The 17,284-nt window shown below is 51.7% G+C and overlaps 1 protein-coding gene across 1 annotated transcript; it reads left to right on the plus strand.

Annotated features, from left to right (window-relative positions):
• Positions 1–215: 215 nt before the first annotated feature.
• On the plus strand, positions 216–12,458 carry LOC127203781 (cytochrome P450 2F2). Its single transcript, XM_051162648.1, has 10 exons — positions 216–330; positions 1,792–1,982; positions 2,081–2,243; positions 4,718–4,867; positions 7,943–8,103; positions 8,554–8,730; positions 9,158–9,299; positions 9,974–10,161; positions 11,391–11,532; positions 12,271–12,458. The coding sequence occupies exons 2-10, from the start codon at positions 1,812–1,814 to the stop codon at positions 12,450–12,452; spliced, it is 1,476 nt and encodes a 491-aa protein (XP_051018605.1). The 5' UTR covers positions 216–330; positions 1,792–1,811; the 3' UTR covers positions 12,453–12,458.
• The last annotated feature ends 4,826 nt before the right edge of the window (positions 12,459–17,284 follow it).

The raw sequence follows: 17,284 nt of genomic DNA on the forward strand, positions 1-17,284 counted from the left end.
AGGCAAATAGCAAGCACTGGCCACACGGAGGAGATTTAAGGTCAGCCTTCATGCCAGGAGGCCCCAGTCAAGTGACAGAGGGTTCTAGAGGTGTGGCCCCCGCTCATCCCACCATGCCAGCTGGCTGAGAGCCCAGGGTCTACAGGGAAGGTATGATGGGATGGTAGGAGGGGATTAAGCTCATTGGAAGAACCAGGAAGGGGGGAGCAGGGCAGAGGAGGAGCCTGGAAAAGGATAATTTAAGAGCAGGCACCCTCCCCCGCACCCACCCACACCCACCCCAGCATACACAAGAGCTCCAGAACCTTGCTACAGAACACTGGGACACAGGTGAGGGGTGGCTCCCAAGAGAGGTCACTGGCTCCATCTCTGAGAAGTCTTCTGGGACTCACGTATCTGTCTCAGCTTGTGTCTCCTATGCCCTCTGTGCTCCCTCAGGCCCCGTTAGAAGCAGGGCGCTCTCTCTCTCTCTCTCTCTCTCTCTCTCTCTCTCTCTCTCTCTCTCTCTCTCTCTTTCTCTCTCTCTGTCTCTGTCTCTCTGTCTCTCTCTCTCTCTCTCTGTCTTTCATCCATTCCAACCTATTTTTTTTTTTCTTCTGCTTCTCTTTAAACAAAGAGCAGTGGCACACATGTCATTTTAATATATATCTTTTAGGACTCTTTCTTGTACAGTGTCTGCCCCGGCGTGGTTTTGGGGTTTTGTTTTGGTTTGGGTTTTGTTTATTTGGGGGGGGTGTTTTGTTTTTCGTTTGGTTTCTTTCTTGTTGCTTGATTTGGTTTTGAGCTTGTTTGTTGGGAGTTTTGCCGCTGGTTTTATTTGAATGCGTTGTTTCGGCGGGTTTTTTTGAGACATAGCCCTTGGCTGGGTGGAAGCCTACCATGTAGATAAGGCTACCCTCAAACCGTTAATGGTTTTCCTGTCTTCCCATGTTGGATTGCAGGCATGCAGCCCTTAGGATTAGCCTGACTCTGTTTTCTTGGTGTGAATCTCTGAGCAAGGTATAGTGCCGAATATCTGTAATCTCGTCTCTCAAGGGACTGGGTGGGGCTCAAGTGAGTCTGAAAGCCAGCACGGGTTACAGAGTGAAACCCTGTCTTAACAGACTGGGGTGGGGAAGTGTGTGTATCTGGTTCTCCAACTCAGTCTCTCTTCATCTTCTAGCTAGTGTACTCTCTCTCTCTCTCTCTCTCTCTCTCTCTCTCTCTCTCTCTCTCACACACACACACACACACACACACACACACACACACACACATTTCTCCTGTGTCAGTCTCTCTCCTGTGATTTTCTCTATTTGACTGTATCTCTCTCTCTATCTCTCTCTCTGTCTCTGTGTGTGTGTGTGTGTGTGTGTGTGTGTCTTATTATTTCTTTTGTGAAAGTCAGTGTTTTGATAGATGGTTTAAGTTAGACCAAATGAGAGATATATGAAAGCTGGATAGATAGATTATACACGATATGCTGGTAGATAGTAGTTAATACAGCTGTATAAACAGAAAGGACGTAGATTCCATGGTTCCCTGTTTCATTACTGTTTCTTTAAGTCCTTGTAGCTGTCTGTCTCCACCTGTCACTGCATCCCTTTCCATTCTGGCAATCTGTCCTTGTCTTCACACCCTTCGATCTGTCCTTCTTCCTTCTTCCTCCTCATCCTCTTACCCCTGTGATGTCACCTCTGTCTCTCCTCCTCTCCACTGTCCCGTTGCCTGGGCCCTGGCAATTCCAGAGGAATTAAAGGGATCCCATTCTCTCCCTCTTCCACTCTCCCCCCCCCACAACCCCCTCCGCAGGCACCGCAGCTGCCTTCACTATGGACGGTGTGAGCATGGCCATCTTGTTTCTCCTGCTGGCTGTCATCTCTCTGTCCCTGACCTTCAGTTCATGGGGCAAGGGCCAGCTGCCTCCAGGACCCAAACCTCTCCCCATCCTGGGAAACCTGTTGCAGCTCCGCTCCCAAGACTTGCTGACCTCCCTCACTAAGGTACAAGGGGACCTTCCCTCTGGTAAAGGGCAGTGGGGAAGGGGAAGGGTTCCTATGACCACAGAGCCCCCCAAGGAAACTCTCTCTTCTCCTTCCAGCTAAGCAAGAAGTATGGGTCAGTGTACACAGTGTACCTGGGGCCCAGGCGGGTGATCGTCCTCAGTGGATACCAAACTGTGAAGGAGGCGCTTGTGGACAAAGGGGAAGAGTTCAGCGGCCGCGGCTCGTACCCTGTCTTTTTCAACTTCACCAAGGGTGACGGTAAGCCAGCCCACATCTCCTCCGTCTTCTAGTCTTTTGAATCCCTAGGAAGGAAATCAGAGTCGTGTCACGTCGATGACATCCAGAGCAGCAGATCTCATAATGACCTCACGAAGGGCACAGACAAGCATTCCTGAGGGGAGGGTGGGATCCGAGCAACCATGTCCACTCCAGTCCAACCCTACGTTTGCCCCAATCCTTACCCTATCTCAGCAGCGTCATCAAATTTCCACTCAACCAAGTGCCAAGTTATTATTGACCTTTGCCTCTTTGTCTGCCTCGACCCAACTCCGATCTCTATCAGGGCCCCATCCGGGTTCCCCATTTCAAATCCTCTCTCATTTGGGGGTGGGGGGCGCAGGGCAGGTGTTTGTTTGCATCTTGTTCGAGACAGGATTTGTCTCTGCCTGTCTTCGCACCCTGCGTGAGGCAGCAATACAGTCATGGAGACGCCCTGTGGAACATGGGTGATGAGGATAGAACCCGTTTCTCCACGTGTGCATGGCGATCACCTCACCCACTGAGCCGTCTCTTTAACTTGGTCTTTCTCCCTTTCATCTGCTTCAGCAGTTAATTCTTTACTATGTCAAAAGGAATCATGATTTTATTTTATTTTTTTTTTTTTTTTAAAGAAATCCAAGACTTAGGGCTGGAGAGACAGCTCTTCCAGAGGACCCAGGTTCAATTCCCAGCATCCACATGGCAGCTCACAGCTGTCTGTAATTCCAGTTCCAGGGGTCCCTGACATTCTCACAGAGACATACATGCAAGCAAGACACCAATACACATAAAATTTTTAAAAAAAATTACAAAATCCAAGATGTTGATCCCATGATTCTTAGCTCAATGAAAAACACATGCCATCGCAAGACTGCGACATCCCGACATGGTCAGAACTGGGTTGGGGAGCTGTAGGAACCAGAAGGAAGTGCCTGGCCCAGCCAGGGAGGAATTCCTACCCCAGAGGCCTCCTGAACTGAGACCTGAAAGATGAAGGTGGCTAGTGAGGTCAAGACGGGGTGAAAGTGTTCAGGGGCTCAGGGGATGACTCAGAGGATGAAGCACTTGCCGCAGAAGCAGGAGATTGAGAGTTCAGATCCTCAGCACTCACGTAAATGCCAGGTAGGTGCGCATGGCAGCTGCCTGTAATCCCAGCACAGGAAAAGCAGTGACAAGGGATCGCCAGAGAGTCCCAGAGCTGGATAAAGAGACTAGGTGGATTCGCAGACTCTGGATTCAAGTGAGAGCCGCTGCCTTAATAAAACAGATGGGGACCGTGACTGAGGAAGACAGCTGGTATCAATAATAATAATAATAATAATAATAATAATAATAATAATAGTAATAATAATAACGACGACAATGATAATGCATGAGACCAGTGACATGGCTCAGGAGGTAATGGTGCCTGCTGCCAAGCCCAACTGCCTGAGTTCAATCCCTGGGCCTGCATGGAAAGAGAGAACTGACTCCTGCAAGTTATTCTCTGATCTCCACACATTTACGGCACATGTGCACACACACACACACAATAAATAAATAAATGTAACACTGTAATAATTAATAATAATAATGATGATGTACAAAAAGAGTCCAACACGGTGGCACACACTTGTAATGGCAGCACTGGGTGGGCAGAACCACAGGAATCTTTGCAAGTTCAAGTCCAGCCTGGCCTACGTAATGAGTTCCAGGCCAGCCACGGTTACATAGGGAGGCACCATCAAGAAGAAAAGTAAAAGGGGGTGTCTGAGATGCAGCTCAGTGATTGAGTCCTTGCCTTGTGTCTGTGTGGCCCTTGGTTCAATCAATCCTAGTACCAAAAATTTAAAAAGTGGGGAAGGGACTGACTTCTATGAAGGGCTGTGCAAAGGTTCAGAGACCAGGCCTGTCGCCTGGGTGATTTGCCAGTGTTTATTTTTCTTGCTTGCCTCTCTTGTTTGTGCACTCAGTAAAACAAGCAATCATCAACAAGGTCTGGTGACAATGACAAGGTCACGGTGGCATGAAACATAGGTCCTTTACCCTGCCTTTCTGACAGCCTAGTGATCAGGGTTTGGTTTGGTTTTTGGTTTTTCGAGACAAGGTCTCTCTGTGTAGCCTTGGCTGTCCTGGACTCGCTTTGTAGACGAGGCTGGCCTCGAACTCACAGCGATCTATCCTCCTGCTTCTGCCTCCCCGAATGCTGGGATTAAAGGCGTGCACCACCACCGCCCATCGTCAGTGACCAGGTTTTTTACAGGGGACTATGGAGGCACCACCATCAGGTGAGGAAAGTCCAGAGTCCTGCAGAACCAACAGTGGGCACGTGGTCCAGTCCAGAGTCAGGAAGGGTTTGCTGAAAGAGTGGGGCTGGAGCAAGATTCTCAACTGAATCCTCCTGGAAGACCATCAAGAAGAGATGGCTCGGGTCAGTGGCTGCAGCTCGAGGGGGGCCGGCAGCTGGCCTCACCATCCTCCCTCCCTCTCCCCAGGCATCGCCTTCTCCAATGGAGAACGCTGGAAGGCCCTCCGAAGGTTCTCCGTGCAAATCCTGCGGAACTTTGGGATGGGAAAACGGAGCATCGAGGAGCGGATCCTGGAGGAAGGCAGCTTCCTGCTGGAGGTGCTGAAGAAAACGGAAGGTCAGGTCACACCCCAGGAATGGTATCCATCCTGCTTATGGGCGCCAAAGCTCAGGTTTTGAACAGAAGCTTCTGGAAGCCTCTCACTCTGCTCGTGGTGGGAACAGTCCTTCTCGGGGCTAATGGGCATGAGGTCATCTCAGGCTTGCCTTATGAACACAGCTCTGCTGTGCTGTCTAGAGCATCCAAAACTCACCACAGGCCTGGAGAGTGGACTCAGCAGTTAGGACCAGCTCAGTTCCTAGGCACTCACAAGGTGGTTCACCACCATTCTATAATTCCCGTTCCAGGGGAATCCAACGCCTTCCTCTAACCTTCACGGGTAGCAAGCAAGCATAGGGTGCATATACATACCCTCAGGCAAAACACACAAGATAAAATGAATAAATCTAATTTAAAGTGGGGGTGGGGGTGAGGCAGAGGGAGGGGAGGGGAGGGGGAGGGGAGAGTAGCACCACATCTGGACCTGGGTGTGCTAGTGCATACCTGTAATCCCAGGATTGAGAAGGTAGAGGCAGGATGACCAGGAGTTCAAAGGTCACCCTTGGTTAAATAGTGAGTTTCAAGCCAGTCTGCATTACATGAGACCCTGTTCAAAAAATGAAAACTGGCGGGGGTCGGGGAGTGGGCTAGAGAGATGGCTCGATGATTAAGAGCACTTGCTGCTCTTGCAGAGGACTTGAGATTGGTTCCCATGTAGCAGTTCACAACTTCCTGTAACTCCAGTTTCAGAGGGTCCGACAGCCTCTCTGGCCTCTATGGACATCCACACACATGTGCACAAACACACAGAAAGATATGCACAAACATACACATAATTGAAACTAAATTTTTTTTTTTTTTTTTTTTGGTTTTGACCATTTTGTTTCTCATGGGGTTTACAATAAAAAAGGTAGAACACCTTCCTAGAATTTCCCCCGAGTCAGGGGGCTTGAAGGAGTGGCTCAGTGGTAGAGCCCCTGCCTAGAATCCCCCAATGAGGGGCTGGGAGTGTGGCTCAGTGGTAGAGCCCCTGCCTAGAATTCCCCAGTGAGGGGCTAGGGGCATGGTTCAGTGGTAGAGCTCCTGCCTAGAATCCTCCAGTGAGGGGCTGGGGGCGTGGCTCAGTGGTAGAGCCCCTGCCTAGAATCCCCCAGTGAGGGGCTAGGGGCATGGTTCAGTGGTAGAGCTCCTGCCTAGAATCCCCCAGTGAGGGGCTGGGGGCGTGGCTCAGTGGTAGAGCCCCTGCCTAGAATCCCCCAGTGAAAGGCTGGGGCGTGGCTCAGTGGTAGAGCCCCTGCCTAGAATCCCCAAGTGAGGGGCTGGGGGCGTGGCTCAGTGGTAGAGCCCCTGCCTAGAATCCCCCAGTGAGGGGCTGGGGCGTGGCTCAGTGGTAGAGCCCCTGCCTAGAATCCCCCAGTGAGGGGCTGGGGCGTGGCTCAGTGGTAGAGCCCCTGCCTAGAATCCCCCAGTGAGGGGCTGGGGCGTGGCTCAGTGGTAGAGCCCCTGCCTAGAATCCCCCAGTGAGGGGCTGGGGCGTGGCTCAGTGGTGGAGCCCCTGCCTAGAATCCCCCAGTGAGGGGCTGGGGTGTGGCTCAGTGGTGGAGCCCCTGCCTAGAATCCCCAGTGAGGGGCTGGGGCGTGGCTCAGTGGTAGAGCCCCTGCCTAGAATCCCCCAGTGAGGGGCTGGGGCGTGGCTCAGTGGTAGAGCCCCTGCCTAGAATCCCCCAGTGAGGGGCTGGGGCGTGGCTCAGTGGTGGAGCCCCTGCCTAGAATCCCCCAGTGAGGGGCTGGGGCGTGGCTCAGTGGTGGAGCCCCTGCCTAGAAGTCCCCAGTGTTTGTCTGTTGGATGATTAGAGGCCATACGATGTGTTTGTGGTCTATCCTGGGATAAGGCTGTCCTCAAGGATTGTGCATGGGACTGCACTGTGCAGTCTGCTGCGCTCTGATGTTGATTTATTTGTGTGTCACTTCTTCTGCTGCTTATTTGTACGCCTCGTGATGTCACAGTGTGCCCTGCTGTGAATTACTGACGTGTGCTGTGCGGCAGGAGGATGGAGCTATACACTGGTATCATGAGGAAGTACATTGGGACTCGTTTTGGGATGTCTGTGGGCTGACTGTGCTGGCACATTTTTGTGTGTGTGTCTGATTGATTTGTGATTTTCTGTTTTGTTTCTTTCACTGAGACGAGGTCTGTCATAGCCCACTTGGCCTTTCGCATAGCCCAGGCTGGCCTCAGAGTCACTGTGTGAGCCAGGCGTGGTGGCACACGCCTTTAATCCCAGCACTCGGGAGGCAGAGGCAGGCGGATCTCTGTGAGTTCGAGGCCAGCCTGGTCTACAAAGCGAGTCCAGGACAGCCAAGGCTACACAGAGAGACCCTGTCTTGAAAAAAAAAAAAAAAAAAAAAGCCACTGTGCAGCTGAGGAAGAGCTGGAACGCCTGTTTCCTGCCTCCAACTCCCAAGTGCTGAAATTGCAGATGTCAAACTCTATTTTGTTTTTAATTTAGGACTTTTTTTTTTAATGTGTATCTGGTTTTGTGCTAGTATATGCCAAGTACATGTGAGTGCCTGCAGAGGTCAGGAGAAAGTGTCAGGTCCCCTGAGGGCAGAGCTCTAGGCAACTGTTAACAGCCTGATGTAGACGGCCTGAGCCCAAAAAACGCCCCAATTGTCTGGTGTTGAGACAGTTTGGAGCCTATAGCCCAGGCTGACCTCAAACTTGCAGCCGTCCTCCTGCCTCAGACCCTCACCTGGGGTTACAAGTGCCAGCCACCCTTGTGGACTCTTTTGGCTGGACTTACTGGTGATTTTGTGAGCGGATGTTCGCTGTGATATCTAGCTGTGTCGTGGGCAGTGTACCATGTCCAAGAACAGCCCGTCCTAGGGGTAAGTCTTCTTGTTCCGCAGGATATGGCGAGAGTTCTGTGTTGTGGGTGACAGTGCCAAATACTTTGGGAGCCTTGTCATATTGCATGCGAGTGGCCGGCCACGTGTGAGTGTTCCGGAGCCGTGGTAACCCTCTATCCGGCTGTTTGCACGTGTTGCCCTACCAGAGCTTGGCACTGACCCCGCCTCGCCTCCCCGCCCCAGGCAAGCCCTTCGACCCCGTGTTCATCCTGAGCCGCTCGGTGTCCAACATCATCTGCTCCGTCATCTTCGGAAGCCGCTTCGACTACGACGATGAGCGGCTGCTCACCATCATCCGCTTTATTAACGACAACTTCCAGATTATGAGCAGCCCCTGGGGCGAGGTCAGCACTCTGAGGTCAACCAGGTTGCGGGGTGGGGGTGGGGTGGGAGGTCGAAGGGGCCACAGGGTCTACCCATGGAGAAAGAAACAGCAGGGGCCGGTGAGGTGACGCATACCTAGAGCCCCAGCACTAAATTCCTGACCAACCCAGAGCTAAAGAGCCAGACCACATCTCAGAAAAAATAAGCAAGTAAAACCAACAGAGACGAGATGTAGGCTGGTCTGGCCTGACCCGCCCCCACTCCTTACCTTATAACCTCACCCCCAGGTACACAGTCCACTCGTCCTCCTCCCCCTTGCCCCCTCCCCCCCTTTTCCACCCTTGCGGAATTTGGCAGCCCCTGCCAAGAGCCGGTCAGAGTCTATTTAACCTGCTGGCCCTTACTTAGCCCATCAGCTAAGCACACGGCCCGCCTCGCTTCAAGAAGCCCCTTCCAACTCTGCTCTCTAGATGTACAATATCTTCCCGAGTCTCTTGGACTGGATTCCCGGACCGCATAGACGCATGTTCCGGAACTTTGGAGGCATGAAAAAGCTCATCGCCCGCAGCGTCCGGGAACACCAGGACTCCCTAGACCCCAACTCTCCCCGGGACTTCATCGACTGCTTCCTTACAAAGATGGAACAGGTAGCCAGGAGATGAAAAAGCCTCTCACGTGAAGCCCTCGTGCTGCCCCCCTCCCCCCTCCACCCCGGGCCCCACCCACCTCAAATCTGCAGGGTTCTCAGCCCGGACAGAGTCGGGCACTCGTTTCCACAGGAGGAGCTGTGGCACCTGGCCCTGCTGGACTGCTGCCCGGAGCCACAGCCAATTAACAGATCATTAAGCCAGTTGTTGTGGTTGGCCAAGTTGTTCACCCTGGCATCTGGCAGCGTTGCCACTTTTTCTCTCTCCCTTCACACCCCTGCTCAAAAAAAAAAAAAAAAAAAAAAAAAAAAAGTTAGCTCAAGAGGGACAGAACTGGTGACCAGTGACACGGGTCATACAGGCTCCAAAGTATAGGATTCCTCCAGGCCCTGACTCATACACAGCCTCATCGCTCGACCCCCCACAGGAGAAGCAAAACCCGCTGAGCCACTTCCATATGAATACCCTGCTGATGACCACGCACAACCTGCTCTTCGGTGGCACGGAGACTGTGAGCACCACCATGCGCCATGCCTTCCTCATTCTCATGAAGTACCCCAAAGTGCAAGGTACGCGCGCGCGCGGGCAGCAAAAGGGCCGCTCTACATTCGTCTCTCTTCTCCCGCCCTCACCCACCGAGAGACCGGCCCCAGCTACCTGACCGCCAGGGTCCACACGCGGCGCTGGTGATTCCCCGTTCTGGTCAAGCCTGTGCAGTATGGGCCTTGCCCCCAACACGTGTGACCCCGCCAGGCCTGATTCCTTCTCCCTTTGGCCTCTCAAAACCCGCGTCCCGCGTCCCAGGCACATAGTCTGCTCAGCACTTCAACCTCTTCCCAACAGCACGACCTACCTCGAGCACAGCATGTGCGCCTCCCACTCCCCAAAGCGCCTCCTCCTTGGGTGTCGGTCTCCCTGGCTTGGCCAAAGACCTCTAACCCTAACCCCACACAGCCTACCCCTGGGTTCATGAACCTCAAAAGCCCTTCTAGAAATCAAACGAGGGTCCTGGGATGCAAGCAGCCTTGAAGCCCACCCGCACAAAGCCACACCCAGAACCCCCCCCCCCTTGCAACCACCACCATTTGCCCTCTCTCTAAAACAAAGGCTTTGAAACCCAGACTTACCAGACCTTGCAGCTATCCTCCTGCCTCAGCTCCCGACTTGATCCTTTCCGGTGCACTCTCACAAACCTGTTCCAGTCCCAGCTGCTCCTCAAGAACCATTATCCTTCCGCCCCCAGCCCGGGTGCAAGAGGAGATCGACCGCGTGGTGGGGCGCTCGCGGATGCCGACGCTGGAGGACCGCGCCTCCATGCCTTACACAGACGCGGTGATCCACGAAGTACAGCGCTTCGCAGACGTCAGTCCCATGAACCTGCCGCATCGTGTCATCCGGGACACGCCTTTCCGCGGCTTCCTGATACCTAAGGTGTGCTGGGGCCCCCCCCGAAACGACATGAGGTAACCTAGGCTCTTGTCATTGGCCCAAGGGGTACCCCTTGACCTTAGCAGTCAGCTCCCAGGGTGCAAAACCGCAGAGATGGGAAGTTGCTTATTTCCAATTTTTTTTTTAACATTATTCTTCAATTTTTAATTGTATCTTCTATGTGTATGAGTGGTTGTTGTACCTGAACATATGTACGTCTGTGCGCCATATGCATACGGTGCCCGACGAGGCCAGAAGAGAGTGTTGTTTCTTCTAGAACTAAAGTTACAGATGGTTGGAAACTACCATGTGGATGCTGGGAATTGAACCCATGTCCTCCGCAAGAGCAGCCAGTGTCCTTAATAGCCGAGCCATCTCTCCTGCCCAGTTTTTATTTATTTGCTTCTTTCGGTTTTTTGTTTGTTTGTTTGTTTTTGTTTTTGTTTTTGTTTTGTTTTGTTTTTTATTGTTTTGTTTTTGAGGCAGAAGTCTCTTGTAGCCCTCGAACTCCCTCTTGTGACTGAGGGTAGATTCGAACTCCTGATGGTCTAGGCTCCACCCACGGCGTGCTGAGATTACAAGTGTAGGCCACCACCCCTGGTTTAGCCATCATAGATTCTTAAAAACAGAGTCCTTTCCCAGAAACCCCATCTCATACCAGAAGGGACTGGAACTCCAGGCCCCTCCTTGGCTCTCTCTCCAGAATCGCCCCACACACACACACACCCGCCCCACCCTCCCTACACCCCACGTAGCCCCACTCCCGCTCAGAAATCCTGCATCTACTTCTACAAAACTCCAGGCCAGGGGTGGCCCCATTCGTTTCTGGGATCTCAGCAACGACTTCTAGTACCTATCTCTTGGAACCCTAAATGGAGTCTGTGACCCCCACTTTACAAGTCCCTGGGAGCTCTGTCTTTGCAGCGTGGAAACCCGAGTTTGCGGTGGGAGTTGGGGGGCACGGGGGGGGGGGGAGGACAAACCATCTTCCAGAACAGAGAGACAGCTCAGCAGTTAAGAGCACTGTCTGCTCTTCCATGGGACCCAGGTTGGATCCCCCAGCGTCCTCAGAGCAACTCTCATAACCTCAGGTCCAGGAGACCAGCCGCCATTGCGCGCGCGCGAACACACACACATACATGCTGGCGAGCGCTCATACACATAAAATAAGAATTCTTTTTTAAAATCCTCAGTGAGTCGACATCATTGACTCTGCCTCCTCACCCACCCAGGGCACAGACGTCATCACACTTCTTAACACGGTGCACTATGACTCTGACCAGTTCAAGACGCCTCAGGAGTTCAACCCCGAGCATTTTCTGGACGCCAATCAATCCTTCAAGAAGAGCCCCGCCTTCATGCCGTTTTCGGCTGGTGAGAGATGAAGCCGCTCTTTTGAATCGTGTTTCTAACATTGCTTTCCAAACCCTCTCCATCTATCCCATCCCATCCTTAGCTCCATCCATGGTTTGGCATGCAGAAATTTCCCTTTTCCAATTTGGTTCCTTTAAGGTAGAAACCAATTACTTTAAGAATGACCATGATCAAACTTTCCACTAGGTGGCGCTGCCGGTTCTGGTTTTTCTTAACTCTACCTTGCCAAGCTGGCTCTCGTCCCCTGCCCACCCCACCCCACGTCCCCCACCCCCATACCCCCATGTCCCCACCCCACTCCCCGCCCCACACTTCTCCAAGGAAGGGGGCGGGAAGCGAGGAGTGGGGCGGGAATCCTAATAACTCAGTACTGGGAGGAGGAAACGAGGAATAAAGTCGGATACGTTGCCTTTTGTGGGCCAGATTCTGCCTCTGAGAAGGGACAGTGCCTGAGAGTTGGGTTCCGTACCCAGATCACACTGGGTTGCACCCCAGCTCCATGCCAGCTGTGGTAACGTTCTGATGTAGGATTTGACCCAGGCAGGTCGCACTCATAACTGGCAGCTACCTGGGCTTCGTTCCCCTCAAAAACTTTAGCTGCCTGTGTCGATAACATCCCCAACCGTTATCTTCAGACCCACATATTTTCCTCTGTGAATAGGGGGGGTGGCCGGGGGGGGTGCAGCCCACACACCCGCTTACCCCACCGCCCCTCTCGGGCCCCTCCCACTCACACAGGCCGCCGACTGTGTCTTGGGGAGCCGCTGGCGCGCATGGAACTCTTCATATACCTCACCTCCATCCTGCAGAACTTCACGCTGCATCCGCTGGTGCAGCCTGAGGACATCGACCTGACCCCGCTCAGCTCCGGGCTGGGCAATTTGCCAAGGCCTTTCCAGCTGAGTATGCGCGTTCGCTGAGTCCCTCTTCCCCTGCCCTTCCTTCCCCAAGCCCTGGACCCGCCACATACCTGTGGAACCTAGCTCGTATTCATAGAAAGAGCGGCACAACGGAGGCGAAATGCCCACCTTACACCCGCGAAACCTGCTCAGTAATGCACCCTTTTCCAGGCTTTTTGTATCATTTCCTGATTTTTGTTTTTTTTTTTTTTTTTTTTTTTTAATCTTGATAATAGATTTGTATCTGACTTGGCTGAATTAAATAATACGAGAGGAAAAACGCTTTATGGTAGTGGTTTTCAACCTGTGGGTGGTGGCAACCCCTTTGGGGGTCGAATGACCCTTTCACAAGGGATCGTCTAAAACAATCTGCATATCAGATAGTCACATTATGATTCATAGCAGCAAAATCACAGTTATGAAGTAGCAACAAAAATCATTTTATGGGCTGGAATAATGGCTCAGCAGTTAAGAGCACTGGCTCCTCTTCCAGAGGGCCTGAGTTCAATTCCCAGCAACCACATGGTGGCTCACAACCATCTATAATGAGATCTGGCGCCCTCTTCTGTCATGCAAGTGTACATGCAGATAGAGCACTCATATAAATAAATAATAATAATTTTTTTGTGCTTTGTGTTTTGAGACAGGGTCTCTCTGTATAGCCTTGGCTGTCCTGGAACTCTCTTTGTAGACCAGGCTAGCCTCGAATTCACAGCGATCCACCTGCCTCTGCCTCTCAAGTGCTGGGATTAAAGGCGTGCGCCACCACTGCCCGGCAATAATAATAATTTTATGTTTGGGGTCACCACAACATAAGGAACTGTATTAAGGGGTCCAGCATCAGGCAGGTTAAGAGCCGCAGCTTTATAGTGACCGGAATAGGAAGTCTGGATGCAGAGGGCGGGTGGAACATCCATCCTAGGTCCCGCCCATTCTAAGCCCCTCCTGGAGTGACCGACGCAAAGTCACTGTGCTGTCTGGGCTACAGAATGAGTTAAAAGCCAGTGTAATTAGGCTTTGTCTCATAGTTAATTTTTGGTTAAGTGTTGAAGCTATGTCTCACTGACAGAATTCTTGCCAGCATGGATGACCACGTTCTTTTTTTTTTTTTTTTTTTTTTTTTTTTTTTTTGGTTTTTCGAGACAAGGTTTCTCTGTGTAGCCTTGGCCATCCTGGACTCACTTTGTAGACCAGGCTGGCCTCGAACTCACAGCGATCCGCCTGCCTCTGCCTCCCCGAGTGCTGGGATTAAAGGCGTGCGCCACCACGCCCGGCAATGATGACCACGTTCTTCGTCCAGTCTCCAGTACTGGAAACGGAGGTGCTGGGGAGGGGGCGGGGCCAATGTTTTCTGGAGACCAGCTGGAAAGGAAAAGATGTAGGGGCCTAAAGACAGAGAGGCAGAGAAACCAAGAAAGAGGGGAAAGGTCACCAGGAGCGATACCAAGCAGGGGCTTGTGGGATTGAAGCTGGAGATCCCGAGAGGCTGAGGAAGAGAAGCGATTACAACCGCGCATGCGGGGCTTCCTAAGGATGCTTCTAGACGATTCCTTCAACTCTCTCTATGGAACAAAGAAGCATTGTTATTACACATTTGTGGGGCAAACGGAGACTCGGAAAGGTGAGGCAGTCTGCCCAACATCACACAGTCAGAAACGAGAAGAGCTGGGATCTGAACACTGATTCCGCCACAGAGACTGCCGTTCTAGCCACCGCCTTTGTAATTAACCGGAGGATGCAGAGGGACAGAAGAAAGTACTGCCAGAGATGAGAGAACTTAGGGAGATAAAGAGAGATGGGAACTACAGAGTTGGCTCCACAGTTAAAAGCACTTGCTGCTCTTCCAAAGGACCCCGGTTCAAGTCCCAGTACCCACATGGCCGCTCACAACTGTTCACTCCAATTCCAGGCGCTCTGACATCCTCTTCTGGCCTCCACAGGCACTAGCCATACATGTGGAACGCAGACAAAAATTCAGGCAAGACAGCAATACATATAACATTTAAAAAATTTTAAGAAAGAAAGAGAAGGGGGAAGGGGGGAGAGAGAGAGAGAGAAAGAGGGAGGGAGAGAGGGAATGAGGGAGGGAGGGAAGGAGGAGGGGAAGCAGAAAGGGAGGAAGGGAGAGAAAGAGGGAGGGAAGGGAGGAAGGGAAGGAGGGAAGCAGAGAGGGAGGGAGAGAGAGAGGGAAGGAGGGAGGGAGGGAAGCAGAAAGAGAGGAAGAGAGAGAAAGAGGGAGGGAGGGAAGCAGAGAGGGAAGGAGGGAGGGACAGGGAGGGAAAGAAGCAGAGAGGGAGGGAGGGAAGGAGGGAGGGAAACAGAGAGGGGGAGGAAGGGAGGGAAACACAAAAGAGCAGAGAAGAGAAGAAATGACCAAAGAAGAAGAAAAATCGATAGGCCAGCCTGGTGAAAGGCTCATTATCAGCACAAGACACTCCAAGACCAAGTTGCATGTAGGAAAATGATGGCTTAGGAGGGTAAAGAGAGAACTCCCGTGTTAGGATGACGTGTTTAATTTTGATTGGACAGGTAAATTTAGGGCAGCCAAAGGGAGCTTTTGATTGCAGGACTTCAGTACTTTGATAGCTGGACCTTGGTAGTCACAGCCTCAGGAGAAGGAAGTGGCCAAATGAGGGAACAGACCTTAGTGGCCAGCTTACTCCAGAGACTGGGGCAGGAGTGTGGGGTACATTGTGTGAAGGTTTGTCTCTGTACACTCAGTTGTTAACCAGCAGAGGGCTACATGCTGACAGGATTTCAGTGTTGTTCCTTCCTCACCTGCCTATGGAATTCTAGAATTGTATCTGATTGGCTTTAATAAAGAGTCTAAGGGTCAATAACTGGCCAGGATGTGGGAGGCAAAGAGAGGGATGCTGGGAAAAGATTCAGATGCAGGAGATTTGCCAACAGGACACAGAAGTGAATATATGTGAACAGGAGCAGAGAGGGAGGAAATGGCCACATGGTGGTACACAGTGGCACGTGGTGGTACACAGTGGCACGTGGTGGCACACAGTGGCCCGTGGTGGCACACAGTGGCACATGGTGGCACACAGTGGCACATGGTGGCACACAGTGGCAAGACAGCTGGGATAAGATAGGTAGGTGGCTAGGATTCTGCTCAGCTGAACCATCTACGGTTTAAAATATTAAAAGGCCTCTGTGTCTTTATTTGTACAGCTGGTAGCTATGGCAGTCCCACTGTACAGGAGAATCACTAATTCAAAACCTGCTTGGCTATCGAGTAACTTCAAAAGCCATCTTGTACAACATAGTGAGATCTTGTCTCAAAAAAAAAAAAAAAATTAAATAAAAGGGTCTGGAGACTAGGTGTAGTGGCCCATGTCTTTAAACCCAGAATTCAGGAGGCAGAGGCAGGCAGATAGCTATGAGTTCAAGGCCAGCCTGGTCTACATAGTGAGTTCCGGACCAACCAAGCCTACATGATGAACACTTGCCTGCCACCCACCCCCTACCCCTAGGTAAAAAAAAAAAAAAAAAAGGCTTGAAATGTTGTTCAACAATATAGAACTTGCCCAGAATCCACCGGGGCTAGGGGCTGGTGATGTGGCTCAGTGGTCAAACACTTGCCTAGTTCTAAATTCAAGTCCTAGAACTGGGGGGGGGGGGGGGTGGTGGGAGCACCAACAACACAAAGATAAGGAGGAAAGAGAAGACCATGTGTGAGAGACTGGAGCGACAAACACAAACCATGCATGGGCTTAAGTTGGGTCTTCAGCATATGTGTCACGGTTGTGTGGCTTGGTGTTCCGTGGGACTCCCAGCAGCAGTGGGAGTTGTGGGTAGGAGAGTGACTCTTTTGCCTGTGCTTGAGACCCTTTTCCATCCTACTGGGTTGCCTCATCCAGCCTTGAAATGGGGGCTTGTGCCTCGTTTTATTGTAACCAAACCTATGCTGTGTTTGGTTGCTATCACTGGGAAGCCTGCTCTGTTTTTGTTTTTTTGTTTTGTTTTGTTTTTTTTTTTTTTAAGGGAAATGGAAGAGGAGTGGACCTTGAGGAGATGGGAGTTGGGGAGAAAGACTGGGAAGGGTGGAGGGAGGAGAAACTGAGGCAACACATGAGGGGATAAAAAAAAGAAAAGAAAAAAGAAAAACCACACGTGGAGGTGGTAAGATGCAGGAAGATAGCCTCTCACTCCCCACCCCATCACAGGCCAATTCCTTTGCTTTGTGATTCCTCCCTGTAGGGTGGGGGAGAGAGTCTCAGGCATGAAGCTTCACAACTTGGTACTGACCCTAACAACCTGACATCTTGCTGATGACGCTCTCCTCCCAAGCTGCAGGCACAGTGCGTGCATCTGGCTCCCAGCCACAGGCAGCCACGGAGGCAGAGAGGCCTACCTTGAAGAGAGTCTCCCAAAAGGCAATCAGGAGTCCCAGGACATGCCCTGCAGAGCCTGAGGCCGACCTAGGCGAGGGCTGTAGATCATCCTGACAGGGGCATTTATTTCTTAAGCCCTATAGAGAGATCACAGGATCTAGCTCAAAACATGAACAGGCATGAAGAGGCCCGAGGAGAGATGACAGAGATGACATAGGGAGATGCTAAAAAAAAAAAAAAAAAAAATAGAGAGAGTGAGGCGTGACGGTACACATCTGAAATTTCAGCACTCGGGAGGCAGAAGCAAGTGGTTCTGATCTCAAGGCCAGTGTGGGCTACAATAGTGAGTGAGGCTTAGTCTCAGAAGCCAGGTTTGTTGGTACAACCCCAGATACTTGGGAGGCTGAGGCAGGATCACAGCCAGTTCACAGCCGGGCTAGGCAACTAAGTGAGGCCTTGTCTCAAAACAAAAAGTGAAGGGAAATTTTTAAAAAGCTGAGCCCCTGCCTA

The sequence above is a fragment of the Acomys russatus genome, chromosome 19 (assembly GCF_903995435.1).
Source record: "Acomys russatus chromosome 19, mAcoRus1.1, whole genome shotgun sequence".
Classification (NCBI taxonomy): Eukaryota; Metazoa; Chordata; class Mammalia; order Rodentia; family Muridae; genus Acomys; species Acomys russatus.

What these genes read in the sequence shown, in the direction of transcription:
- LOC127203781 (XM_051162648.1), top strand. Translation starts at nt 1,812, where the DNA reads ATGGACGGTGTGAGCATGGCCATCTTGTTTCTCCTGCTGGCTGTCATC. An exon ending in TGCTGACCTCCCTCACTAAG is followed by an intron (nt 1,983 to 2,080) that starts GTACAAGGGGAC and finishes TTCTCCTTCCAG; the next exon opens with CTAAGCAAGAAGTATGGGTC. An exon ending in TCCTTACAAAGATGGAACAG is followed by an intron (nt 8,731 to 9,157) that starts GTAGCCAGGAGA and finishes GACCCCCCACAG; the next exon opens with GAGAAGCAAAACCCGCTGAG.